General features: G+C 36.1%; 1 protein-coding gene across 6 annotated transcripts in view; it reads right to left on the reverse strand.

The window, feature by feature from the left end:
• Positions 1-25,552, reverse strand: part of PHKA1 (phosphorylase kinase regulatory subunit alpha 1) — a 130,559-nt gene that overhangs the window by 47,251 nt on the left and 57,756 nt on the right. For all 6 annotated transcript variants that reach the window (XM_045384155.2, XM_045384154.2, XM_045384153.2 and 3 more), the window contains exons 13-17: positions 24,487-24,565; positions 18,462-18,596; positions 10,098-10,207; positions 8,977-9,121; positions 1,005-1,083 (exon numbers count right to left, since the gene is read on the reverse strand). In XM_045384155.2, the coding sequence (XP_045240090.1) occupies positions 1,005-1,083; positions 8,977-9,121; positions 10,098-10,207; positions 18,462-18,596; positions 24,487-24,565 (548 nt within the window). The remainder of the gene's footprint in view (positions 1-1,004; positions 1,084-8,976; positions 9,122-10,097; positions 10,208-18,461; positions 18,597-24,486; positions 24,566-25,552) is intronic.

Here is a 25,552-nt window from a genome sequence, read left to right on the forward strand (position 1 = left end):
AAGTTAAGTATTTAGGGTTGAAGAGTTATGATGTCTATGGCTAATTATTTTAGCAAAAAAGCATGTGTGTATATGTGTGTACATATATGTATATACATATACATAACACACAGTATATGTAGTATGTACATGTGTGTGTATATGCATACATATGTATATGGGAGGACGTAGGGAGGAAGAGAGAAAGGAAGGGGGGAAAGGCAGGAAGGGAGGGAAGGGAAGAAATAGAGAATGCACAGTGGGACAAAATGTTAATAATAGGTGAATCTTGAAAAAGGGTATATGGGTGTTCAGCAGTATTCTTGCAAATTTCTGTAAGCTGGAAATTTTTCAAAATAAAAACTTGGGGGGAAAAGAAAAGAAAAGCAGCTAGAATCAAATAATCTAATAGGCATTAGAAAAACAAAACAAAACAGGTTTTCTGATCCTTTGAGATCTAGGCAAAGAACAGGGTAGGAAAAACTTCCAACCTTCCTCTACAACATTAAATTCCTTGATTCAGTCTATCAAACGTTAGCTCCTCTGAGTAGGATGGGATTATGTTATTGAAGATACAGTTAGTCCCCACTTACTCCTACAGGATATGTTCCAAAACCCCCCTTGTGGATTCTTGAAACTGCAGATAGTACTGAACTTTATATATATATATATGTATACACACACACACACTGTGTTTTTTCTTATACATACATACCTATGACATAGTTTAATTTATAAATTAAGCATAGTAAGAGCTTAAAATAATGAAACAGAACAATTATAACAATATACTATATTAAAAGTTATATGAACGCAGTCTCTTTTTCTCTCTCAAAATATCCTATTGTACTGTACTCACCTATTTGCAAACTACAGGTTAACCATGGGTAACTGAAATATCGGAAAGTGAAACTGTAGATAAGGAGGGACTATCATACACAGAAAGGCACCACAGGTATGCCACTACTGTACCCAGCCCCCTAATTTCATTTCATTTCACTAAAGAGTGTATAGAGGTCACTTACCTTGCCCCACCAAAATAGCCATCTTGCATTTTTCGGAGTGCTGCCAGGATACTTGAATTCAAGCTTGTTCCATCTTCATCTTGAAATGAACAGAATTTTAAAACAATCTTTGTGGTTTTAACTCTGAAGTAGGGGGAAATCTTGTAATTATTTCAAATCAACATTCTGGTGGTTACAGTACAAATGAGACACTCCTCATTGACCACCCTGATTTTAACAATTCATCTGAGAGCCAACAACACTGAAGAATGGGCAAATGGTAAGGGATGATGACTGATAGACAGATTTCCTCAAAGGCATTATCTTATTTGTCAGCATTATCTTATTTGTCAGAAGTACTTAGCACAGTGCCTGATGGCAGAACACTGAATGACTACTGAATGCTGATAATACCAGTAGCCACTACTTGTTGAATGTTATGTGCCAAGCACTGTGCTAAACGTTTTATAGACATTATCTCATATAAAGAACCTTGGCATATATGTCTGTGTATAGGCATAAAAATATCTAGAAAGCTAACAATTATCTGATTTTATGTGGAAGGAATCATACTACACATACTCTTTCATGATCTGCTTTCTAACTTAACCTTTGTAATAGCTAAAAATAATTCCTAGTAAATTTAGACTGTTTTATATTATAATCAACACTGTAATGAAGACCATTGTACCAACATCTTAATGCACTTATTCTATTATATCCTTAGGTTAAATTCTTACAAGTAGAACTCTTAGGGCAAATGAAACACTAAGTAAATTTACAGAGATTGCCAAATTGCCCACTATAAGGGTTGTGCCAATTATATTTCCATCAACAGTATAGAAAGTGACTTTTTCCTACACTTTTAACAACGGGCAATGATCTTTTAAATTTTTCTTAATCTGACAGGTAAAACAAGAAGATATTGCTTTAATTTTATTGCCAATAAGATTATGCATATTTTCATGTATTTACTAAAAATCTGTATTTCTTTTATGAATTGCCTGATCATGTCCTTTTCCCATTTTTCCATTAGGTAGTTTATCTTTTTTCAGTTGACTTTCAAGAGTTCTTTGTTTTTTGGGGATATTACCCTTTTCATTCTTATATATATGACAAATACTTTATCTAGTTTATTATTTTTCTTTCAACCTCATCCACAGTACTTTTGATATAAAAGATTTATTTTAATTTTCATGTTTTTAAATCTGACAGTGTTTTATTTTTGTGTCTTGCAAAGGACAGCTCTCTTCAACCTAAGATAACAAAAATATTCTCTCATATATATATATTTTTTTGTTTTTGTTTTTGTTTTTTGAGATGGAGTCTGGCTCTGTTGTTCAGGCTGGAGTGCAGTGGTGCAATCTTAGCTCACTGCAACCTCTGCCTCCCGGGTTCAAGTGATTCTTCTGCCTCAGCCTCCCAAGTAGCTGGGACTACAGGCACGTGCCACCACACCTGGCTAATTTTTGTATCTTTAGTAGAGATGGGGTTTCATGATGTTGGCCAGGGTGGTCTCAAACTCCTGACCTCAAGTGATCCGCCCGCCTTGACCTCCCAAAGTGCTGGGATTATAGGCTTGAGCCACCCCGCCCAATCTCCCATATTTTTTTCTAAGACTCTCACAGGTTTATTTTTTATGGTTAGCTCTTTAATCTATTTAGAATGTATTTTTGCAAAGAAAAGTAAAGTAGCAAGCCTAAATGAATTATTTTCCCAAATGTATTTATATTTACATTTTGTCTGTATTTGAAATTCTATCTTTATTATTACTTTAATTACAATAGATCTTTCACTTTCTTTTAAAAATTTGGTTATTCATTTACATTTTCTCTTCCATATGAAATCGAGGTTCAGCTTGTTCGTAAAAATTTATGTTTTTGTTATTATTGGGAATTGCCTGAATTGATATAATGAGAGTGGGTAATTTCTCAATATTAACTATTTACATCTAGGAACATGGTGTATCTCTCTACTAATTAAAATATTTTATTGTCTTCAATAGTTTTATAGTTTTTCTCATACACTTTTATAAATGTTTCTATTCAGCTTATACTTGTATTCTTACTTTTCTAGGAAATCTGTCAATTTTATCTAGATGTACAAAATTGTAGTTGGTATTCTTTTATAGTGTTTAAAGTCTCCTCTATTTCTGTTGCTATATCTCCTTTGTCATTCCTAACATTTTTATTATTTTTTTCTTTACTCTGAATTCTACTTCACCAGATATTAATGTAGCTACTTCTGCTTTTTAAAATTAATGTTTACATGGTATATCTTTTTCCTTCCTTTTCTTTTCAGTCTACGTATATTGTTATTTTTGAACTGATGTATTTAGGCTATTTAAATTTAAAGTAATTATTGATATGTTAGGATTAAGTCTGCCATTTTATTGTTTTCTATTTGTACCTCTGTTCTTCATTTCTCTATTTTCTTCTTCCTGCCTTCTTGTGGGTTACTTTTAAATTTTTTCAAATGTCATTTTGATTTACCTATACTGGGTTTGACTGTTATCTCCTTCTATAAGTTTTTTAATGGTTACTCTAGGCATTGTCTTATATATACAAACATGATACATATATCACTATTTACTAGTATCAGCGTTATACCAATTAAAGTTATGTATAGAATCTTATCTCCCATTAAGGTCCTTACTTTTGCCCATTTATAATATACTTGCCTTGAATATTTCTTCTACATACTTTAATAACTACATTAAGCAATGCTTGTCAAGCATAATTTAGAAAACTGAAGTGGAAGGAGTTTGAGACCAGCCTGGCAAACATGGCGAAACCCGTCTCTACTAAAAAAATATAAAAAATTAGCTGGGCATGGTGGTGCACCCCTGTAATCCCAGCTACTGGGGAGGCTGAGGCAGGAGAATCACTTGAACCCAGAAGGTGGAGGTTGCAGTAAGCTGAGATCGCGCCATTGCACTCCAGGCTGGGTGACAGAGAGAGACTCTGTATCAAAAGAAAGAAAAGTAAATAAAAGAAAGAAAAGAAGGAAAGAAGAAAGAAAGAAAGACAGAAAGACAGACAGAAAGAAAGAAAGAAAGAAAGGGAAAGAAAGAAAAGAGAGAAAGAGAGAAAGAAAGAAAAAGAGAAAGAGAGAGAAAGAAAGAAAAAATAAAGAAGGAAAGAAAGAAAATTGAAGTGGAGAAAGTCTATTGTATCTAGTCATATTTTCACTCCTTCTATTTTTAGTTTTTGATGTTTCAAGATTCCATCTATTATTATTTCCTTTCTGTTTCAAGAACTTCCTTCAAACCATTCTTTCAGGGCAGATCCCCTGGAGACAAATTCACTTAGCTTTCCTTCATCGGAGAATGTCTTTTTTCTTTTATTCTTGAAGTACACTGGACAGGGCAAAATTCTTGGTTTAAAAATCTTTTTTTTTTCAGTACTCAAAAAATGTTGTGTCACTTCCCTCTGGTCTCCATGGTTTCTGATGAGAATTTTGCTGTCATTCTAACTGTTTGTTGCTTATAGACATGGTATTGTTTCTTTTTGGCCACTTTCAAGATATTTCTTCTTTAATGTTCAAGAACTTTATTATTATGTGTTTTGACATGGATTTCTTCAGGTTTATCATGTTTGAGATTTTCTCATTTTTTTTTTAAATTTGTAGGTTTATGTCTTTTACCAATTTTTCAGTCATTATTAGTTGGAATGCTTTTTCTGTTTTTCTCCCATACTTTTTCTCCTCTTTCTGAAACTTTTATAACATGAATGTTAGATCTTTTTAACATGAATGTTAAAAATGTTAAATCTTTGGTTATTAGTCCTACAGGTCTTTGAGGCTCTGTTCATATTTTTTCTTTTTCTTTTTCTTTCTTTTTTTTTTTTTTACTGTATTGTTCAGAATGGGTCATTTCTATAGTTCTGTCTTCAAGTTCACTCTGTTGTCTCCATTCTGCTACTGGGCCTATCTAGTGAGCTGTCCATCTCAGTTATTATATTTTTTCAGTCCTAAAACTTCCATTCAGTTCTTTATATCTTCAGTTTGTTTGCTAAGACGTGCATTCTACTTTGTCTTTAGTTTCAAGTGTGATTGTAATTGTGTGTTTAAGTGTTTTTATGACAACTGCCTTAAAATCTTTGCATAACTCCAACATTTGTTGATATCTGTTGATCACTGACACCACACTGGCTGAAGGGGGAGGAGCTCCTCTACTTTTGGGCAAGGATGAAAGTTTCAGCTCCCCACTAGCCCTTCTCTGATACTACTCCTAAGAGGGAGAGGGATGCCTCTTCAGAGCTGTGCAAGCGTGGAAGAGTCCCCACTCAGTCTCTGCTCACAGGGGCATAAGTGGGGCCAAGTAAAATAGGGTCTAAAAGTTTTCTGTCTCTCTAGGTTGCTCCTTTCCTGTTCCTTCAGCTAGACAAAGCAGATTTTTCTTGGGTCTTTTAAAAAATCTGTTTTTCCATTTTTTGTTTTTTGTTTTTTTTTTCCTTTTTGCATTTCTGAGATGTCAGTTTCTCTAGCTTCCAGTCCAGGATATATAAGGCCCAGGATATTTACTGCTCTGCTATTCTTCAGGTCCTAAAGTCCCTAGCTGATCTGCCTTCTTTCCAACTTTCAGAGTTTTCTTATGTTTGTTTTACATAAAACGTCAAGGATTTTTAGCTGCACTTAGCAGGAGGAATAGGGAGAAGTGAGTCTATGCCATCTTGTCTCAAAACCAAAAGTCATTTTTTAAAAGTAAAAGTATGTAAGGATATCAAATTTTCTAAATATGACTTTGACCAAATCTCACAGATTATAAGTAGTGGTATCATTTTTCATTTCTAAGAAGCATGTAATTTCAAATTTGACTTTCTCTTTAATCTAATAATTATTTGGGAAAAATTTAATTCCTTTATAGTTAGATTCTTTTTTAACTCTTCTGTGTTAATTAGTTTTATGTCACATATCTGGCAATATCGTTTGTATGATTTCTACTTTTTAAACATAAACATTCTTTGTGTGTTCTGCCTTTTTGGATACATGGTTATATATACACCCATAAACACAAAAACCAAGTTTGTTACTCCTCTATGTCTTTAATTATTTTGTATAATTGATCTGTGACATTCTGATAGAAGTATGTTGTTGTTTCCCATCATGAATATATAATAGTTTTGTCATATTGTCCCTAAATTTTCCTAAATACTTGCTTTATACATTTAATTCACATTACTCAGTACATAAAAGTTTATACATGTTATATCATGTTGGTATACTATTTATCAATATAAAATATCCTACTTATCCCATTTACTGATTTTTGCCTTGAATTTTATTTGCTATTTTTCATATCAATACTGCTACCACTGCTTTCTTGTCAGCATTTACATGATATATCTTTACATATTCCTTTCTTCCATCTTTCTGTATGATTTTATTTTAGAGATATCTATTGTAAATAGCATCCACCTGTATGCCATTTATGTATTATTTTTGCTCTTTTATGTATTACAGGAATCTTTGTCTTTAACATGAGAATTTAACTAATCCACATTTCAATGTGATCACTAATGTTTGTTCTCTTTTCACCAGCACAAAATTTTCACTGGCAAAAACACACTGCTGTTGGTAATGTGGGCTTCAGGGACTGAAAGATCTGGTTTGAGGCCTGGCTCTATCACTTACTAGCTTTGTGACTTTGGATAATGAGTACCTACCTGAATAAGAGTGTTATAGAGATTTCAAAATAATTTATTGAAAGCACTTAGTTCAGTGCCTGGCACAGAGAAAGTATTCAGTAAATATTACAGTTATTATTGCTATTGTCACTGTTGTTTTTGTTATGTGACCACATATCAAGTACCAAAAATGCCTGATTTAGGCCTAGATCTTTAGTTTTATTCTGCTTCCCAAGCTGTGGCTATGTATCTCATCCCAATTCTCAGGTATTTCAATTCTGAAATCTCTTTGTCACTACAAGCTTATGTCCCTTTGTAACTGGCTTCTTCGTATAAAATGTCCCTGATTCTATCAATGCAGCAACATTTACCTAGTGCTATGATCTGAATGTACCCCTAAATTCATTTGTTGAAACTTAATCACCAATGTGATAGCATTAAGAAGTAGGCCCTCTAGGGTGATTAAGTCATGAGTGTGGAGGCATCATGGATGGGATCAGGGCCCTTATAAAAGGGCTTAAGAGAGTGGGTTTACTTCTTTTCTGTCCCTTCTACAATGTAAGAACACATGTGTGTCTGCTGCAGAAGATGAAGCAGCAAGGCACCATCTTAGAAGGAGAGATTTCAGGTCCTTCCCAGACACCAAACCTGCCAGCACCTTGATCTTGGACCTCCTAGCTTCCAGAATAGTACAAAATAAAATTCTATTGTTTATAAATTACCCAGTTTTTGGTATTTTGTTATAGCTATCTTAATTCATCCCTTGTATCTAGTTAGCCAATACCTGACTTGGGTGTTGCTTAAAATGACTCATATCTTTCTTTTCCATTCTACTTTTATTACCTCCAATCCAGTGTACCTTCTCTTCACCTCATATGTGGAGACATCAGTCTCTCCTCACTACAATGTGTACTGTCATCAATAGTCCCCAAACACCTTTTTATCATATCACTCCTTGCTCAAAACCTTTTGATAGTTTCAGACTTCTGAGAGAAATCTATATTAAATATCTTTGCTTATTTTCAAGGTCTTCATTATCGAACCCTACCTTACTTTTCCCATTCTGCTTATAATTATACTCCAACACACAAACTCCACTCTATTCAGGTGAGTCACTTCATTCTCCTCTCACAGGTCAAGTTCATTCTTGCCTCTAGGCCTCACTCACGGTATTTTCCTCCTCACTTACAGTACCTTTCCTTCTTCCCTCCTGTCATCTGAATACTATCCATTCCAAAAAACCTAGTTAAGTCCTACCTCAGTTGAGAAATTTTCTTTGTCAACTGGATCGCCTTCTCTGTAAAATACCGATCTAATGGTTTAGTAATTCTTTATATATTGTCTTAAAATTGTTTCTATCATTCTTGCATATTAGCTTTTCGTCTCCAATTAGACGTTATACTTTCTGAAGACAATTCTGCAAATATAGTAGTTTTTAAATGGGTACTTGTGTTAATTGTCTTAAGTAATGAAGAAAGACAAAGAGAAGAAAGACTACCCTACTTCCTCAAATCCTGTGATATTGAAGCACTTTTGAGATGTGACCAAAATCCCTAACAGTCTGGATTTTGAATGATTTACAATAAGGAATTTTTCTTTAATGAAAAGGAATTCTATGTACTTTGGCAGTACAAATAGGCCTTTGGAAGCAACAGGAGAAAACACAGAAAGGAAGCAGTCGCTTCAGTATTGGCTCTAGTCCTCCAGGAACTGAGAGAATAATAAAACCTTTCACCCAGTTTCAAGTAAGCAATGTCAGGAAATCCAGTCAAAAAAAAAAAAAAAAAAAAAAAGAGGAAACATAAACCAAAAGCCTTTTGGCTTTTTCCCCTACCAGATTTTACAGCTTCAGTTAGACAGGCTTTGGAAGAAGCAGCCTGGGAAATTATCTATAAAATCTTGATGTACCACTGGAGTAAGAAATATGCAGATACAGTATTATTGTCTTTAAAAATAATTGTATGAATAAAGTTTCTGAAAATTGACCTAGAAACTAATTAGCTAAAGTAACCACCAACCAAGTTTTAGGTTATCCTCTGCTACATTTTTTGAATTATAGCTCTCAAACTATGTGAAAACTATTCAATTATAGCTCTGAAATTATTGTGTGTTGATTTATGTATTACATATAGTCTGTCTTCACCTTCTAAAGCATAAGCTCCACGAGAACAAAAATCTCATCTGCCTTATTCACTCCATGTGTCCCCAGTGCTTAGAAAAGTGCTTGGCATAAAATAGGAGCCAATAAATACCGCTGAAAGAATAAATTATAAGAAGTAATTCTCTAGAAACACCAAGATGTTGAAGGGCTAAATCTATGACTTATTTCCAAAACACATTCATTCCTTGCCTCATGCAGCCCTTACCAAGCATGCTGTGTGAGACGGGGAAGGTGATGGTGGGCTGGCCTGTCATCCTCCAACGGCTACAGAGGTAGGAGAGGTCTGTTCTAAGCATTTCCACTATCATCTTGTTGTCCAGAGCCAGGTAGAACTGTTGCTGGTCTATAAACTGAGACAAATAAAAATAATAGCTCAGAATAATTTACTCTCACAATTATCAAGTAATATTTTAAACTACTCACATATTCAGAAGAGTATCCAAGGTGTCACAGGGCAATGATACCCCCAAATTTAATGTCTAATACATTCCAAGGTATCTGGTGGTTAACTGGCACATATAATGATTTCCGACATTTTTACGGTATGCTACAGTTTACAAAGTATATTCAAGTATATAATTTTATTTAATCCTATAACCCCCCAGTGAGGGTTTTTCTTCTTTTAATAGATGAAAAATTAGGCTAAGAGATGATATGTAGATTAGCAAAATCATATGGCTAGCAAATGGCAAACTCAGAAACAGAATCTATGGTCCATTACTCTTTTGTCTATTCCTACCTCAGCTGCACTATTTCAAATGTAAGATGACAAATGGGGAGTTTAAGCTTTCTTTCCAGAAAATAGTTTCTCCTCCCCATAAACACAGATAATCAGGTTTGTTATTATCATGTAGCTAATAAACATCAGGCTAACAACGTGTTTAGTAACAGCTAAGAGGACTGACATTTTTGTTTAGAAGAGGACACTGAAGATTTCTATGAATGTAAAAAGGGCCCTTCCTCCAAACAAAGAAAAGATAATTCAGTAGCTGAATAAAAAAGGTTGTATTTTGTTTATAAAGGACACATACAGTTTGATTTTTAACTTTTAAAAGTAAGGATTACTTTTGTAAGTACTCTAGCATTTGTAACATCCTTAGTTTCTGCAATACCCACGGGTACTTTTGGCAGTTACAATCACTTAGTGAAACTCTGTGCTGGAAGCTCAATTCAGTTCAGCTCTATAAGTATTCACTGAGTAAGTTACGTGCAAGGCCTGGTGGAACTCTTTGACACTTATCCCAACTCCAGTAAATGCTTTACTTCTCCAATGTTTTTCTTTTATTTCCATTCATCTCAATGCACATTCAAGCTTATTTCACCCACCTGTGGAGTGAAAGTAAAGATAGTTTTCCGAATGTCATAGAGTTTTGAAGTTCCAAGCACTCCCATGTGTCTGTAGGGTCGTCCACTGAGTTTCATTCTATTGTTGCATCCTGATACAGAATTGAGAAATGATAAAGATATTTCTAGAGCACAAATCAAATCAGCAAACATTTTTACATATATATATACACACACATATACATACACAATGCATGTATATACATATAGACATATACACATCCACTGTATTTCCTTGAATTTAAGTTGTCTTCTTTTTACAGTTTAGCATTCTGAAATTGGAATCCATCCTATAATTGATGTCTATGTTAAACGTAGCTGAATTTCTTTTCGTCTTCCAAAAGGGAGTTATAAAATCAATATCTCTTATGATAAGAAAATAGTTTATTCACACACATATTTTTCTTTAATATCATAGGATAACACTGTTTATATTGTTCTAAAGCTTTTTCCCCCAAAACACATACTAAATATGCTTTCATGTCAGTACTGACAGGACTACTACTTTTTTATTTTTTGACTAGAACACATTTTTCTTGGGAATTTAATTTTTTTCATTTGCTTTACCTAAGTGTTATACTTATCAAATATGTCAGTTTTAGTGTTGCTGCACCAGAGAATTGTCAAAGCCTTGGTCATATTCCAGGGTTCACTCTGTAAAGCACACATTTTACCTGAGATTGATGTCACAACCAGGTTTTTCCACTATTCCTTCCTTTTTGTTTCTATTTAATACTGTAAAATATATACAACATAAAATTTACCATTTACTATTTTAACAACCTTAAGTTCAGTGGCATTAAGGACATTTACAACATTGTGCAAACATCACCACCAACTATCTCCAGAACTCTTTCATCTTCCCAAACTGAAACTCTATTCATTGAACAGTAACTTTTCATGTCCCCTGTTTCCCAGCCTCTGGCAACCACCGTTGTACTTTGTATCTCTATGAATTTGGTATCTCATATAAATGGAATAATACAATATTTTTCCTTTTGTAACTAGCTTATTTCATTTAGCATAGTCTTCGAGGTTCATCTACATGTAGCATATGTCAGAATTTCCTTCCTTTTAAAGGCTTAATAATATTCCATTTTGGGTATACATTTTGTGTATACATTGCATACTGTTTATCCATTCATTGATGGACATTTGGGTTGTTTCCACTTTTTGGCTATTGTGGGCAATGCTGCACATTGATGTAGAAAATGTCTGTTCAAATGAGATCACTTGGACACAGGAAAGGGATCATCACACACCGGGTCCTATCTTAGGGTGGGGGTGGGATAGCATTAAGAGATATATCTAATGTAAATGACGAGTTAATGGGTGCAGCACACCAACATGGCACATGTATACATATGTAACAAACCTGCACGTTGTGCACATGTATGTACCCTAGAACTTAAAGTATAATTAAAAAAAAAAAAAGAAAGAAAAAGAAAATGTCTGTTCAAGTTCCTATTTTCACTTCTTTTGGATATATACTCAGAAGTGTAATTGCTGGATCATATAGTAATACTATGTTTAATTTGTTTGAGGGACAGCCATACTGTTTTCCATAGGGGCTGACCCATTTTGCATTCCCATCCACAGTACACAAGAGTCTTCGTGTCTCCACATCCTCATCTTGGCTATTCAGGGTCCCTTGAGATTCCATATAAATTTTAGAACAAATTTTTCTATTTTTCAAAAATCGTCATTTGGGCTCTTGATAGGGCTTGCATAGAATCTGTTGAATAGCTTTGGGTCGTACTGGCATCTTAACAATATTATGTCTTCTAACCCACAAAGACAGCATGTCTTTCCATTTATTTGTATCTTCTCTATTTCTTTTAGCAATGTTTTTCCATTTTCAGTGTACAAGTCTTTCACCTCCTTGGTTAAGCCTATTCTGAAGTATTTTATTCTTTTTGATGCTATTATAAATAGAACTGTTTTCTTAAATTCCTTGTCAAATCATTCATTTTTAGTGTATAAAAATGCAACTGACTTTTGTGTGCTGATTCTGTATCCTACAAGTTTGCTGAATTTGTTTATTAGTTCTCACAGGTTTTTTTTTTTTTTTTTTTTTTTAAAATAAAACCATGTCATCTGTGAATGGAGATCATTTTAATTTTTCTTTGTGAATTTGGATGTCTTGTATTTCTTTTTCTTGTCTAACTGCTCTGGCTAGAACTTCCAGTGCTGGCCGACTGTGATGGTGTGTACCTGTTGTCCCAGAGACTAAGGTGGGAGGATCCCTTGAGCACAAGAGTTTGTGACCAGCCTGGGCAATACAGTGAGACCTTGTCTCAAAAAAAAAAAAAATGCTATGTTGAATAGAAGTCTGTGTGTCTGTTTTGATTATTTTTTCTTTTGTCTTTTATTAATTTTATTAATTTACCAATTAATAACAAGTCATGGTTTTCTAAGTCATGTCTTGTTATATTTTTTCCAATGCTGAATACAGTGTATAAAGAATTGTAGAGGCTCTGGATGATATTATTTCCCTCCAGAGAAGATTCAGTTTATTTTAGCAGGCAGATACAGTATAAGTAAATCTTCTTAGCCCAATCAGGAATTGAGAAGACTGATTTAGGATTTGTGTTTGAGGCTTTCTAAGAACTTGTCTATTTATGGCTTTTCCTTACTCCTAAGGTATAGTCCACTCTTTAGGGGTTTCTATTGAAAGCACAAGGTGTTTATCACAGTCCCTTCCATATAGGAAGGTCCTGAAATGCAATTTTTGTCTCCGTAAAACAGTGAGACTTTCTGCTTAGTTTCTTGGCCCCTTACTTCATGCAAGCAAAACTTAAGAATCAGCAAACGCCTCAAAGGTAAGCTGCACAGAGAAGAGCGAGTTTATTCTTTGAGTGTCTCTTCTGTCCAAGGTTTTAGTTTCTCAAGTTCTGGCTGTTGTAATTACTCTCTGAAGCCTTCACTCACCTTCATTTTTAAAATCTAGCCATTCCAGTTATTCTTAGTATGACAGCCCAATACAAGCTATTTCACCACAGCTGGAAGCTGAAAGTCTACCTTTTCTTTTTAGCTATGATACAATATACATAATTCTACCATTCTTGTTTATACACATTACAGTGCTTCTAATTGTTGTTTTGCCACCACAAATTATAACGTAGTGAACATCCTTGAATATATATCCTTGTGTACTTGTACGAGTGTTATATAGGATAGATTCTAGGCTGGTTGCAGTGGCTCATGCCTGTAATCCCAGCACTTTGGGAGGGAGGCCAAGGTGGGCGGATCACGAGGTCAGGAGTTCGAGACCAGCCTGGCCAACATGGTAAAACCCCGTCTCTACTAAAAATACAAAAGTTAGCCAGGCATGGTGGCGGGCACCTGTAATCCCAGCTACTTGGAAGGCTGAGGCAGGAGAATCACTTGAACTTGGGAGGCGGATGTTGCAGTGAGCCAAGATCACTCCACTGCACTCCAGCCTGGGCAACAAGAGTGAGACTCCATCTCGGGGGGAGAAAAAGAAAAAGAAAAAGAAAAAGAAAAAGAAAAGGGTAGATTCCTAGAACTAAGGCTGTTGGTCAAAGACATGTGCATTACATTTTTTTATAGGTAATGCCTACCTGCCTCTAATTTACACTACCAGGAGGCTGAGAGTGTCCACATCTCCATATATTCATCAGCACTGGATATTGGCACTCAACTTTTGTAAAACTGATGGGCAAAAAATTATATAGCACTATTCTTTTATCTTACGTTTTCACAATCATTGGTGAGGTTGAAACTATGATAACTTAAAAAATATAGTACTAGGAAAGAAGAAACAGTGATCAGCAGCACCAAAAAGTAAGATTAAAAGTATCCACACACATGTGAGTGAGCATATGCATGTACAGTAAATGATAAAGATGGAATTTCAAAACAACGTATATATGAACTATTCAATCAATAGTGCTGGAACAATTGGTTATTTGGCAAAAAGTCAGGTTTTTACCTCATAGGACAAACTAAAATTAATATTGTAGCCTAAGACTTAAATGTAAAATTGTAACCATAAATAACAAAGAAAATGCAGTGAAAATGTATTTGACCTAGGGATGGGTCTATCTTTCTAAGTTTAACAGCAAGGAAAGAATCCAAAAAAAGAGAAAATTTTACTACATAAAATATAAAGCTTCTATACATGAAAAGCAGCACAAAATTAAAGGGCAAATAATAAAATAGCAAAATATTGCAATAACATGTGGAAGGTGGAAGAGAAAGTGTCAGTATCCCTAATATATTTAAAAATACCTCAGGAAAATCAGTAAGAAATCAACAAGTATCCAGTAGAAAAATGGCAAAAGAATCTAAGTAGACGATTTGCAAAATTAACAGAAAAAGGCTATTTATGAAAATAACTTTTGAAGAAATTACATTAATACAGCTATCAAATTGGATTGTAGGTGGCTACTTACCAAAACGTAACAGAGTTTATCATATATTGTTATGTTTCAAGAAAAACAGAATGCAAAATCCATTCTTAATGACATCATTTTTCTAAAAACATGTTTGTACTTATTTTATTTAAAATGATTGGAAACAAATATGCCAAAATAAAAGGTGGCTTCCTCTGAGTGGTGGAATTACAGGTGATTGTGATCTTTTTCCTTTGTGCTTGTCTCTGTTTTCCAGTTCCCTGCAGTCAATGCGTACATACCAATTTGTAATCAGATAACTTATAACTTATGAAATTTGGAAAGAACCAGAGTAGCATACCTATTCAGATAGAACTAGGAGATAAAGTCATAATTCTTGAAGGACTGAAAAATATATCTGATAAAATGGATGTATCTAATATTTAAAGATTTGTACAAAGGCAAGAAAATAATTATCTAAAAGAAAGTAACAGACTAGGAAATATATATAAATCTCACTGATAAAAGCTTACCATAAAATACAAATAATTGATAAATATATACAGAAATGTGCAGAACCTATTAGATAAGCAAGCAATTGTAGACACATAGTTTCAAAAAAAAAGAGGTAAAGCAAAAATAGAAAAATGTGCAGGTCACTGGGAATTAAAGATAGAAAATTAAAATAATTTATACATATTAAAACCTACTTATCTAACAAAAATAAATAAAACTCCAATGTTAGTGGGATAATAAAAAAGAAAGGCATATTTTATATCTTAGTTATGTCACTATAAATTAGTTCGTCTTTGTAAATAATAATCTGGCAACATGTAACAAGAGCTAAAAACCTGTTCACAACCTTATCCAGAATCCCTTTACTGAGAATATACAATTAAGAAAACAGTGGTCTATACAAAGGCATTTATAGAAGGATAAAAATTCTCGAAACAATTCAGCTAATAATAAGGGAATAATTACTTTAATTTGATGAAATACTATATAGCTATTTCGATATGTAGAAATGCATCATGAGAGAATAAGTGAAAACAAGCAGAACACAAGTGAATATAGGCATGTTAAAGATAACTATTAAAATGTATCTATATGCACTAAGAGATTAGAAAAGAATTAGCATTATATAAAGATTTGAACTTAGTATTTAAATTCTTACTTTTACAAAGTTGTTAATCTCATAATTTAAAAAAATAAAAAAGATGTTTTAGAACTGACTATGAAATACTGAGGATTTGAGGTGACAGAACTCCGTTTAGCTAACATATATAAACAAATACACCCAGTAAAGAAATATTCCTTTTCCTTCATGGGAATTATGGTTGTCATTGGATGTATCCTTAGGGCAATTTAGTTATTGTGAAACTGTTGCAATAATAGAATTTTGAATAGTCACTCATCTGACTGATAAGTCATTAAATGTTGCCTCATCTATCACGCTTTTCCTGACTTCCCTTCCACGCTTTGCCTGATTTCCCCAGGCAAATCTATCCCCTTTCTTCTGTATTTCATATGTAACACCATGGTCATAGCATTTATAAGATTGTACTGTGATTATTTAGCTGCATGGCTATGTCTTCCATAGCATCTAGCCCAGTACCTGGTACATAATAAGTGAGCAATAAATGCTTATGAATGAATGAATGGAGCAAATGAAAGAACATATCAGGAAGATAAATGTCCGCTTGTCACTTGAGTCCCTGGAATGTTTGATCATTCATTTAGTTTTTATTTCCTTTGGCTAGAAAACAAGAACTTAGTAAGAGGCCCAAGATGGAGTCTAGGTTTTGAAAAAGTAAATAGTAAGGAGATTGCTTCTGTTTGTTGGAGAGACCTGATGTGAGGCAGGCAGATTCCAGAAATGATGGCCCAGAGCTTAGAAGTTACTTGTTTCCCAGTAAGATATGCCAATTTAGAATAATAGATGCAATGAAGCAATGGGTAAAATTAACCTATTAACTTTTGAGTCAGAGCCAGAGAATCAGGTCAAAGTCACCAACAGGACTTGCATAAACCCAGAATTGTAGAGACTTCTAAGAGTTACAAAGCAGGTGACTGGAAGATCAACTAGTACTCAGGTGGGTAAGATATTGGCTAAATAGGGAAATACCTTCCTTAACCTCAAGGGATTTAGTGCTAGTGGACTAGTATCTAGAGACTAGAAGTGCATTATAGGTCTGGGGCTACAGTGAATGGCCAAAAAATAAAAACAGGAAGCAGGTTCTGGGAAGGGGTGAGGTATGCATCCCACCTAGCAAAGCATCCACCCAAATCAGCCTCAGAAGTTTCAGAACCTTGACTTGGTATTTACCTCAGTTAGGGTTGAGTAAATAGAGGGAACCAGGAGTATTTTATAATATTCAAGCTAATTTGTGGCTAGATTTTAGAAATTTATTAGGATCTGAGACATATTCAACAAATTTGTTAATTTCTATGTGTATCTATTTTAGTTTTTCATTATCTTTTTAAAGCAAAGTTTCTTTAGAAAATTCTAACCATGTTATATTTGAATTTTTAGGAAAGGGACATTCCTACATCATAGTTAGGATGGAAGAAAGAAATCCATATACTCCTAAAGCCAGATGCAATGTTAATAGCTCTGGAATGCAAGGAGTTCAAGCCTTGTTGGCATTAAATATATGTTCCTAGAGACAGACAAAAGTCAGCTCTAACTCTTGGTCCTTTCCTCCTTGGTTGATTCCCTCTCAATTTAGACAAAGAAATTAAGTGACTGGAGTTAAGTGCCAGTGAAAAGGGAAGGAGGCTGGTTTTCAGCTGGGAATACTTGCCTTACTTGCCTTAACTCTAATTACAAACATACCATTCGTGGGTGATGATAAAAAAGTACACACACACAGACACACACACACACGCACATATACAAACTAACTTCTGGGTTTGTAAGAGGCAATCCACTATCTAAGAGCCAATCTTTTACAAATCTACTCCCTTGTAGTTTAAGATGGTATTACTTTTCTATTAGTTCTGTAACAAATTACCACAAACTTGGTGGCTTAAACAACACAGATTTATACTTCTACAGTTCTTGGCATCATGAGTCCAAAATGAGTATTATGGGACTAAAATCAAAATCAAAGTGTCAGCAGGGTTGATTCCTTCTGGAGGCTCCAGGGAAGAATCCATTCCTTGCCTCTTCCAGCTTCTAGATGATGTGGGAATTCCTTGGCTCACAGCCTTATCACTTTAATCTCTTGCTTCTGTTGTCACATCTCCTACTTTTATAGTCTGGTCTTCCTCTGACTCCCTTTTATAAGGACACTTGTGATTACATTTAGGGACCACCTGGGTAATCCAGGATAATCTCCCTATCTCAAATAAGTCCGTTTTGCCATATAAGGTAAGGCTTATAGGTTCCAGGAATTAGGACTTGGATATCTTTGGGGAGTCATTATTCAGTCTTCCACAAGAGTAGTTTAGAATTTCTTTTAGATAACAATATAGTAATTTGTTTAATGCAAAAAGTCTATCACTAAGTTTAATATGTGAATTAATTAAAAAATAAGTACTAATTAAAAATAAGTACTAATTAAAAGTAAGTATTATATTAAGGAATCTTTTATATTATGAACTAGTTCATTAAATGACAAAGTATGAAAGACCTAAAAACAAGTTTCTTGGCTATCATTCCATATAAAATAAGCAAGTATTTGAAAAAGAGGTACAGGTTCCAAGAAAGGAGAGAACATGTTATTTAAGCACACACCTGGAATAAAGACACAATATTGGCTGATAATAGTCATGCCTTATGTACCCAAAGGGTTCAAAAAACACACCTAAAATTATCAGGCCTGCTCAGAATAGAGAAGGTAAGAAACTAGGATTCTAGAGACTCTAAATTCCTTCTCAGTTCCAGCTTAATAAAGCAACACACAATCATGAAGAATTAAAAAGGATGGAAGCCAGCCTGTATTGAATAATGCTTTGATTCTAGCAGCCTGGCCAATCTCCTTACCTAGGCTGGAATAAATGTGGCTGAGAATACGAGCTGGTTGTACTCTGATGGGGTATACCTCAGCAATGGTCTCCACGTCAATTCCCTTGTCCTTCAAAATGGCCTTGATTTCTTCTGTTTCAGCTAGAATGGAGACTATAGGAGACAAAGAAGATGAGGTCACCAGAAAATTTTATTTCAATAGCAACTTAAAAATCTCTCAAGTTATATAATTTCTTTTGAAGAGAAAAAAAGGAAATGGGAGGAAATGAACAGTTATTGAGGGACTTTGATAAAATAAGTGTCATGTTAAATACTTAATATTATCTAAAACGAAAAGGAAAAGATCTCAAGACTAGAGCATTAATTTTTGCTTTTTGGCTAAATATGTATGTGCTCCTAGAGAATACCACACTCTCTTTATATCTAAGATTCCATGTTTAAATGGGGGAAAAATCCATCATGAGGTTTGGTAGAGCTTTGGTAAAAACTGACTCCCCGAGTTCTTTCATATCAGTAAACCTAAGGTCAGAGCCAGGTATGTGGGGGTAATAAAGAACATCCTAATGACAGGAGTTGCCTATAGCTAGAGAATGATAGAAGGCATGGTGAATTGGGGATAACAATTTGAGCCATCAACATATAGAATTGTATGTTTTTTAGGCGGCAGGTAGGGGGTGCTGGGGAGAGATGGGGATGATACTTCTCTAGATTCAGAGCCTACCAAGCCTGGACAACTCCCTTTTCTTCCTCTTATACTCCTGTCACTGAAGTAGGAAGCCCAGCTACAAGAGACGAGGCTAGGCCAGCTTCCTGATTCTTCTTTTCACTTTCCCTCTATGAAACAGATACCCGGCTGGGGGCCAGTAATCCAACTGAGGCTTTAGCTGTCTTGACACTAAGCACCAGTGGCAAATGTGCCCTCTACTGCTCCTCTAGTGCTGGGAGATGTGATGGATTGTTCACAGGAAAAAGAACGCACTGCTTGGTTCATTCTAGCTTACCATTATTTTCTACATTGAGTTTTTGAAGTAAAGTCTTAGTTAACAAAGTGCTACTTTGCCTTCCTTTGCCATTATCCTTTATATATTTTTCTATCTTGGAAACCTCATGCTAATGGGCTGCTGTTGTCTGGGCCAGGATAGCAGGATATGTCGATCACAGAGTCCCCTGGACATAATACCATCTTGATTACTTGTAACTGAAAAAATGAACATAAAAGAGATTCTTCAGGGAAAAATGTGCAGAGGAAGAACGATAAGGGGCTAAGGACAGTTCAGGAAAAAGCATATGGCAATCCATTCATTCATTAGTAAACTTTTATTAAGTACCTCAATGGATGAGGTACTATGTTAGTCACTAGGGATATAGAAATGGATAAATTAGTCTTTCCCTCAAGGAGCTCACAGTGTAACAGAAGTGGCATACACATGGATTGTAAAATGACCTGCTAGGTCAATAGAGATAAGTGCACAAAACTTTATGAGATCATCCAGGAGTGACAGCTAGGTAGTGTGGGGTTGGGAGGTGGGGTATCAGGAAAAGCTTCCGAAAAGAGTTGATGCCTACACTGAGTTTGAAAGAATGAATAAGTTAGCTAGGAGAAACAAGGGATTAGGAAGGGTATAGCCATTCTAGGAAGAGGGTCCAGAATGCACTTGTCAAGCACAGAGTTGAAAAGAAGCATGGCTGCATATAGGGAGGTGGGAAGAACCATATACACTTCAATATTGCTATAGCATAGTATACCTTGCACAGTGGCAAAAGAAATGGATCTGCAAAGATAGACAGGGGTTAGAGCATCATGAAGGGCATGTGCATCACTTGAAGGATTTTGTATTTCATCTTTGGGCCATGCTTTCCAAACTGCTTTCTACTGAGCCTCAGGATTCTTCAGGGGAATTGGTTGTAAAGAGTACAGGGGACTGAAGGACAGTCAAGTGAACAATACTCTGGGGCCCCAGGAGTGCCTTCAACCCAAGCAACTAATTTTTTTTGTTTTATAAAATATTTAGAAAATTCGTATTTATTGCCTCTCATGTGCTAGGCACTGCCATATGTTAAGGACATGATCCCCACATGGAAAAAATGAGATGGCTATAGAGTCCTGCTAGAGGCCTGAATAGAAGTTAACCTGCAACAGGATATGGTAAAAATAAGGAAGAAATTGTTCCAGACAGAAGAAATAGCATGGGCAAAGGCTCAAGGGAACAGAAAACAAGGCAGAGCTAGGAATTATAAAAAGCCCTTTATAACAGGAACATGTAGTATAAAGGGGCGATGATGAAAAATGACGCTGGAGATGGGGTCAGGGGCTAGATCTAAAGGGCCTTATAAGTCATATTAAGGAGACTGCCAATGGGAAGCCCTTGTTGAGGTATAATCAGAGGAATACCATATTAATACCTGTACCTTAAAAATAGTACATTCAGATAGATAGAGAAGAAACTGACAGACTGTAGTGAAGATAGACAGACCAGCTAAAAAGCTACTATAGGGCCGGGCACTGTGGCTCACGCCTGTAATCTCAGCACTTTGGGAGGTCGAAGTGGGTAGATCACCTGAGGTCAGAAGTTTGAGACTAGCCTGGCCAACATGGTGAAACCCTGTTTCCACCAAAAATAAAAAAACTAGCCAGGTGTGGTGGTGCGTGCCTGCAATCCCAGCTGCTCCAGAGGCTGAGGCAGGAGAATCGCTTGAACCCGGGAGGCAGAAGTTGCAGTGAGCCAAGATCGTGCCACTGCACTCCAGTCTAGCTGACAGAGTGAGACTCCATCTCAAAAAAAAAAAAAAAAAGTTACTACAGTAATGTAAGGAAGAGATGGTGATTACCTCCATTAGCATCAAGATATTGGTACTGGAGAAAACTGGATCGATCTCAGAATTATTTAGGAAATAAAGCAGCCAGAACTTGTTAACTGTTGAATGTAGGAGATGAGAGAGAGGAAGATATCAAGTATTCCCTAGGTATTTATTTCTATAACTGGGAGGATGGCGTGTCATTTAATGACACAGGCATATAGGAGGAAAAGCAGGTATGGGTGATGTAGTACTAGGAGGGTGTAGCTGAATAATTTTAGACATGTTGAATAAATTTACAGTGCAAGTGAGACACCCAAGTGAGGCTATCTTAAAGGAAGCTGATACAGATTCAGAACTCATTAGCATAGAAAGAGATGAGATGGGTCAAGGAGAATATATAGAGAAGAGGAGAAGCGGACTTAGAATATAACCTTGGAAAATGCCAACATAAAAGACATGGGCAAATGAAGAAAAGCCTGGGGTGAAGTGGAGGAGTTCTTACATCATGACTTATATTTTCTGTATGGTATAGGAGGTGAGATCATCTTCTGGGAGTGAGGGAAGAAGTAAGAAGGTGGAAAGAGGGAAAAGGGAAAAGGTTGGAATAGGAGGAGGCTGAGGAACAGAAATAAATAGAGAAGCAAGAGCAGTGGGCTAAGGACAGAATTCTCAGAAATACCAATAGTTAGGGGGCAAAGAAGAAGAGGAAGACCAGAATGAGACAGAAATGTGCTTAATCTAGGTTGAAGGAGATTCAAGAGATTATGGCATCGTAGAAGACATGGGATACAGATTAAATACTCCAGTAAGATGCAGATTAAAAAGTACCTACCAAATTTGGCAATACAAAGGTCACTGGTAATTTAAGCAAGATTGTTTTCATAGTAGTAAGCCAGACTATAAAATACTGCAGAATAAAGGGAATATAAAAAAGTAGAAGTTTGGATGAGAAAGAAAGAAGCTATATAGTGTAACTAGAGGGAGATGAACATGTCAGTAGACTAAACAAAATAGAACCAACAGAACGGGAGAGTTTGAGGATTCCAGGAAAGAGCAAGTTTCTAGAGAAGGCCGGGGAAGAAGATAATGATCAAACATCAGAAGGAAGACTTGTCCTTGAATAGGAGAAGAAACCCTTTTTCTGAGATTGCAGAAAATGAGGCAAGGATAGGTAAGACTGTAGGGGTGGGGAGGGCTGAGACACTGACAAAGATCAGAATATTATCAGGCATGAAGCAGCAGGCCAAGAATTAGGCTGAAAAAAGAGGTGGGGATTGAAAACAGAGAAGGTGTGGAATAGTGGTTGAGAAGTATGAAAATGCTGACTTATTAATAACAACAAGGATGAACAGGCGGCACTGTAAACCTAGCTGAGCTGGAGACCATGATTTCCAGTGCCACCACTCTGCTCATTTGTGTTTTTTTTTCCCCCAATAGCTTTTTAGCAGGCCTGGTATAGGACCAGAAAATGCAGACTGTAACACTGACCTAGGGCTGTGATTTTTCTAGTGGGTGTAATAGAAGAATGGTGCATTGGTGACTGGGAGATTTAGATGAACAACATGAGGTAGAAAAGGGTAAACTAGGGGAAAATAGAAACAAGGGTAATGGGAAGAAAAAGAAAGTTGAAATAAAGTTATGACTATGATCACAGAGTAGAATATTGGAATTTCAGATATCTGAAGTGAAAGAGCCCTAAAGTTTGGTCCTTTGAGTGGACGGCTAAAAATATAGGTAGAAGGAAAGGTCACTAGAGTTATGGATATCCAGAACTTTGAGACTGAAGTGTTAGACTGCACTGACATCAATGCTAAAGTCTAGTTCTATGGCAGGATTTGGAGAGGAAGAGGAAGGCTATAGCCAAGCCTCAAAGTCTTCAAAGAATGAATTAGAGCAACCAGGAGATCAACACAGACAGGTGGAATAAACCTCAAAGGAGAACAAGATCTCTCATGGGAAGGGAGAGTAATGACTTTTATATAATGTCTGCTATATACGTTGTTAAGCAAGAACTACCTGTATGACCACATGGGATGCCAAGTATAAGAAAATTTAGAAAACGCACGAGATTATTTTCCATATAGAGCCAACCCCAAAGTCAAGTGATTGGAGACATTTCAAAGGAGTTTCACACCACCACATTGGATTGTGATGTGAGAGTAAAAAATTACCTCGAGTCTTCTACTCTAAGAGACTAGAATAATGGTGATATCATTGAGAGAAATAAGAAAGGTAGAAGGATTTGCATTTCTTAGGAGAGGAAAAGGTTGGGATGGAGACAAAAGAGGTCAGTTTTGTGTTTGAAGTGTAAATGGTAGAGAGGTTTTATAGATATTGGGACTAGAATTCTTAACATGTTTATAGAACTCAGCCTAGTGTTTTGCAGAAAGTAGATGTCCCAAATTTAAGTAGATTGTTAGGAATAAAAACAAAGGTTTGGAGTATTCTCCAAAGAGGTAATAGTTGGGGCCATGGAAGCAAATTTACGATGAAGGAGGCAGGCTTAGCTAACTAATACAGAGTATAAATACAGAAAGACAAGAGTATAAGATTAAGTGCAGCTGGGCACGGTGGTGCACGCCTGTAATCCCAGCACTTTGGGAGGCCGAGGCAGGCAGATCACGAGGTCAGGAGTTCAAGACCAGCCTGACCAACATGGTGAAATCCCGTTTCTACTAAAAATACAAAAATTAGCTGGGGGTGGTGGTACACGACTGTGATCCCAGATACTCAGGAAGCTGAGGCAGGAGAATTGCTTGAACCCAGGAGGTGGAGGTTGCAGTGAGCCGAGATTGTGCCATTGCATTCCAGCCTGGGTGACAGAGCGAGACTCCATCTCAAAAAAAAAAAAAAAAAAAAAAAACTAGTGCAGAACCATTAGAAGGATACATAAAGAAAGAAGTACAGTAGAAATAGCACAGAAGGAGTGGTCAGAGAAAAAGCAGAGATAACCAGGAGGCTAAAATGTTATGACAATGAAAAGAAAATAATTTCCAGACATAAGGAGTGGTTAAGAGTGTCAAATAATATTTTGGAGTCCCCTGACATAGCACGTCATTCATTTGTTTATTATTAAGATTACCAGCATTTTGAAACCAAACTGTATCAAGTTCATTATATACTTTTTGAATCCTAATAAAGTGTAAGATATAGAATAAAGTCATAATTTACTAGCCTAAAGATCTCTACCCCTAACCAGACCTTTAATATGTAAGTTTCTTCCACTGGGAGTAAGAATACATACCTTGAACCACAACATCTGGCTTTGGTACAGTAGAAAACCTGCGATTCAGGGGATCAATTTCTCCAGGGGCTAAAAATCCCTAAAGAAAAACCATAAAAAGACAGATTATTAAGTCTCAAAAGAGAAGCTAATATTTGAGGGAAAACAACATCCCTATGCCCATAACCTTGCACCATAACATTCAAGAGACAGGTGTAGAAAGGAAACAAATACCTTCACTGTATGAAAATGTTTGAACTCCCAGATTCACACCAAAATTCATTTTATCTAGAGTTAATTTCTATTGGCTACCACAAATCCTTTTTTAGGTAGGGTATAAATATGTATGGTATAATTTTTTTTTTTTGAGACAGGGTCTTTCTCTGTCACTCAAGCTGGAGTGCAGTGGTGCAATCATGGCTCACTGCAGTTATGACCTCCTGGGTTCACGTAATCCTCCCACTTCAGCCTCCCAAGTAGCTAGGACCACAGGTGTGTGCCACCACGCCTGGCTAATTAGTTTATTCACGGAGACAAGGCCTCACTTATGTTGCCCAGGCTGGTCTCAAACTCTTGGGAGGTCTCAAGCAAACCTCCCACTTTGGCCTCCCAAAGTGGTGGGGTTATAAGCATGAGCCACTGCACTCAGCTGGGTATAAATTATAAATAAACAGAATGTTTTCTGGTTATTCCTCTATCTTCTCTGGATATACGTATGATTAGACGATTAGATCACAAAGCTTATCAGTAATTTAAGCCATTAGTCCTGCTGTATTCTCATTTGTTCATGTATCTGCTATGCCTTCCGTACATCAGAAATCTTTTGACTTGAGTTTCTGCCCTTTATGAAATGGGATGAACTCGCCTATTTTTTCCTCAAGAATACAAATCACTGGCCGGGCGCGGTGGCTCATGCCTATGATCCCAGCACTTTGGGAGACTGAGGCGGGCGGATCACCTGAGGTTGGACGTTCGAGACCAGCCTGACCAACATGGAGAAATCCCGTCTCTATTAAAAATACAAAATTAGCCAGGCATGGTGGTGCATGCATGTAATCCCAGCTACTCGGGAGGCCAAGGCAGGAGA

This window comes from Macaca fascicularis, chromosome X, assembly GCF_037993035.2.
Source record: "Macaca fascicularis isolate 582-1 chromosome X, T2T-MFA8v1.1".
NCBI classification, from domain to species: Eukaryota; Metazoa; Chordata; class Mammalia; order Primates; family Cercopithecidae; genus Macaca; species Macaca fascicularis.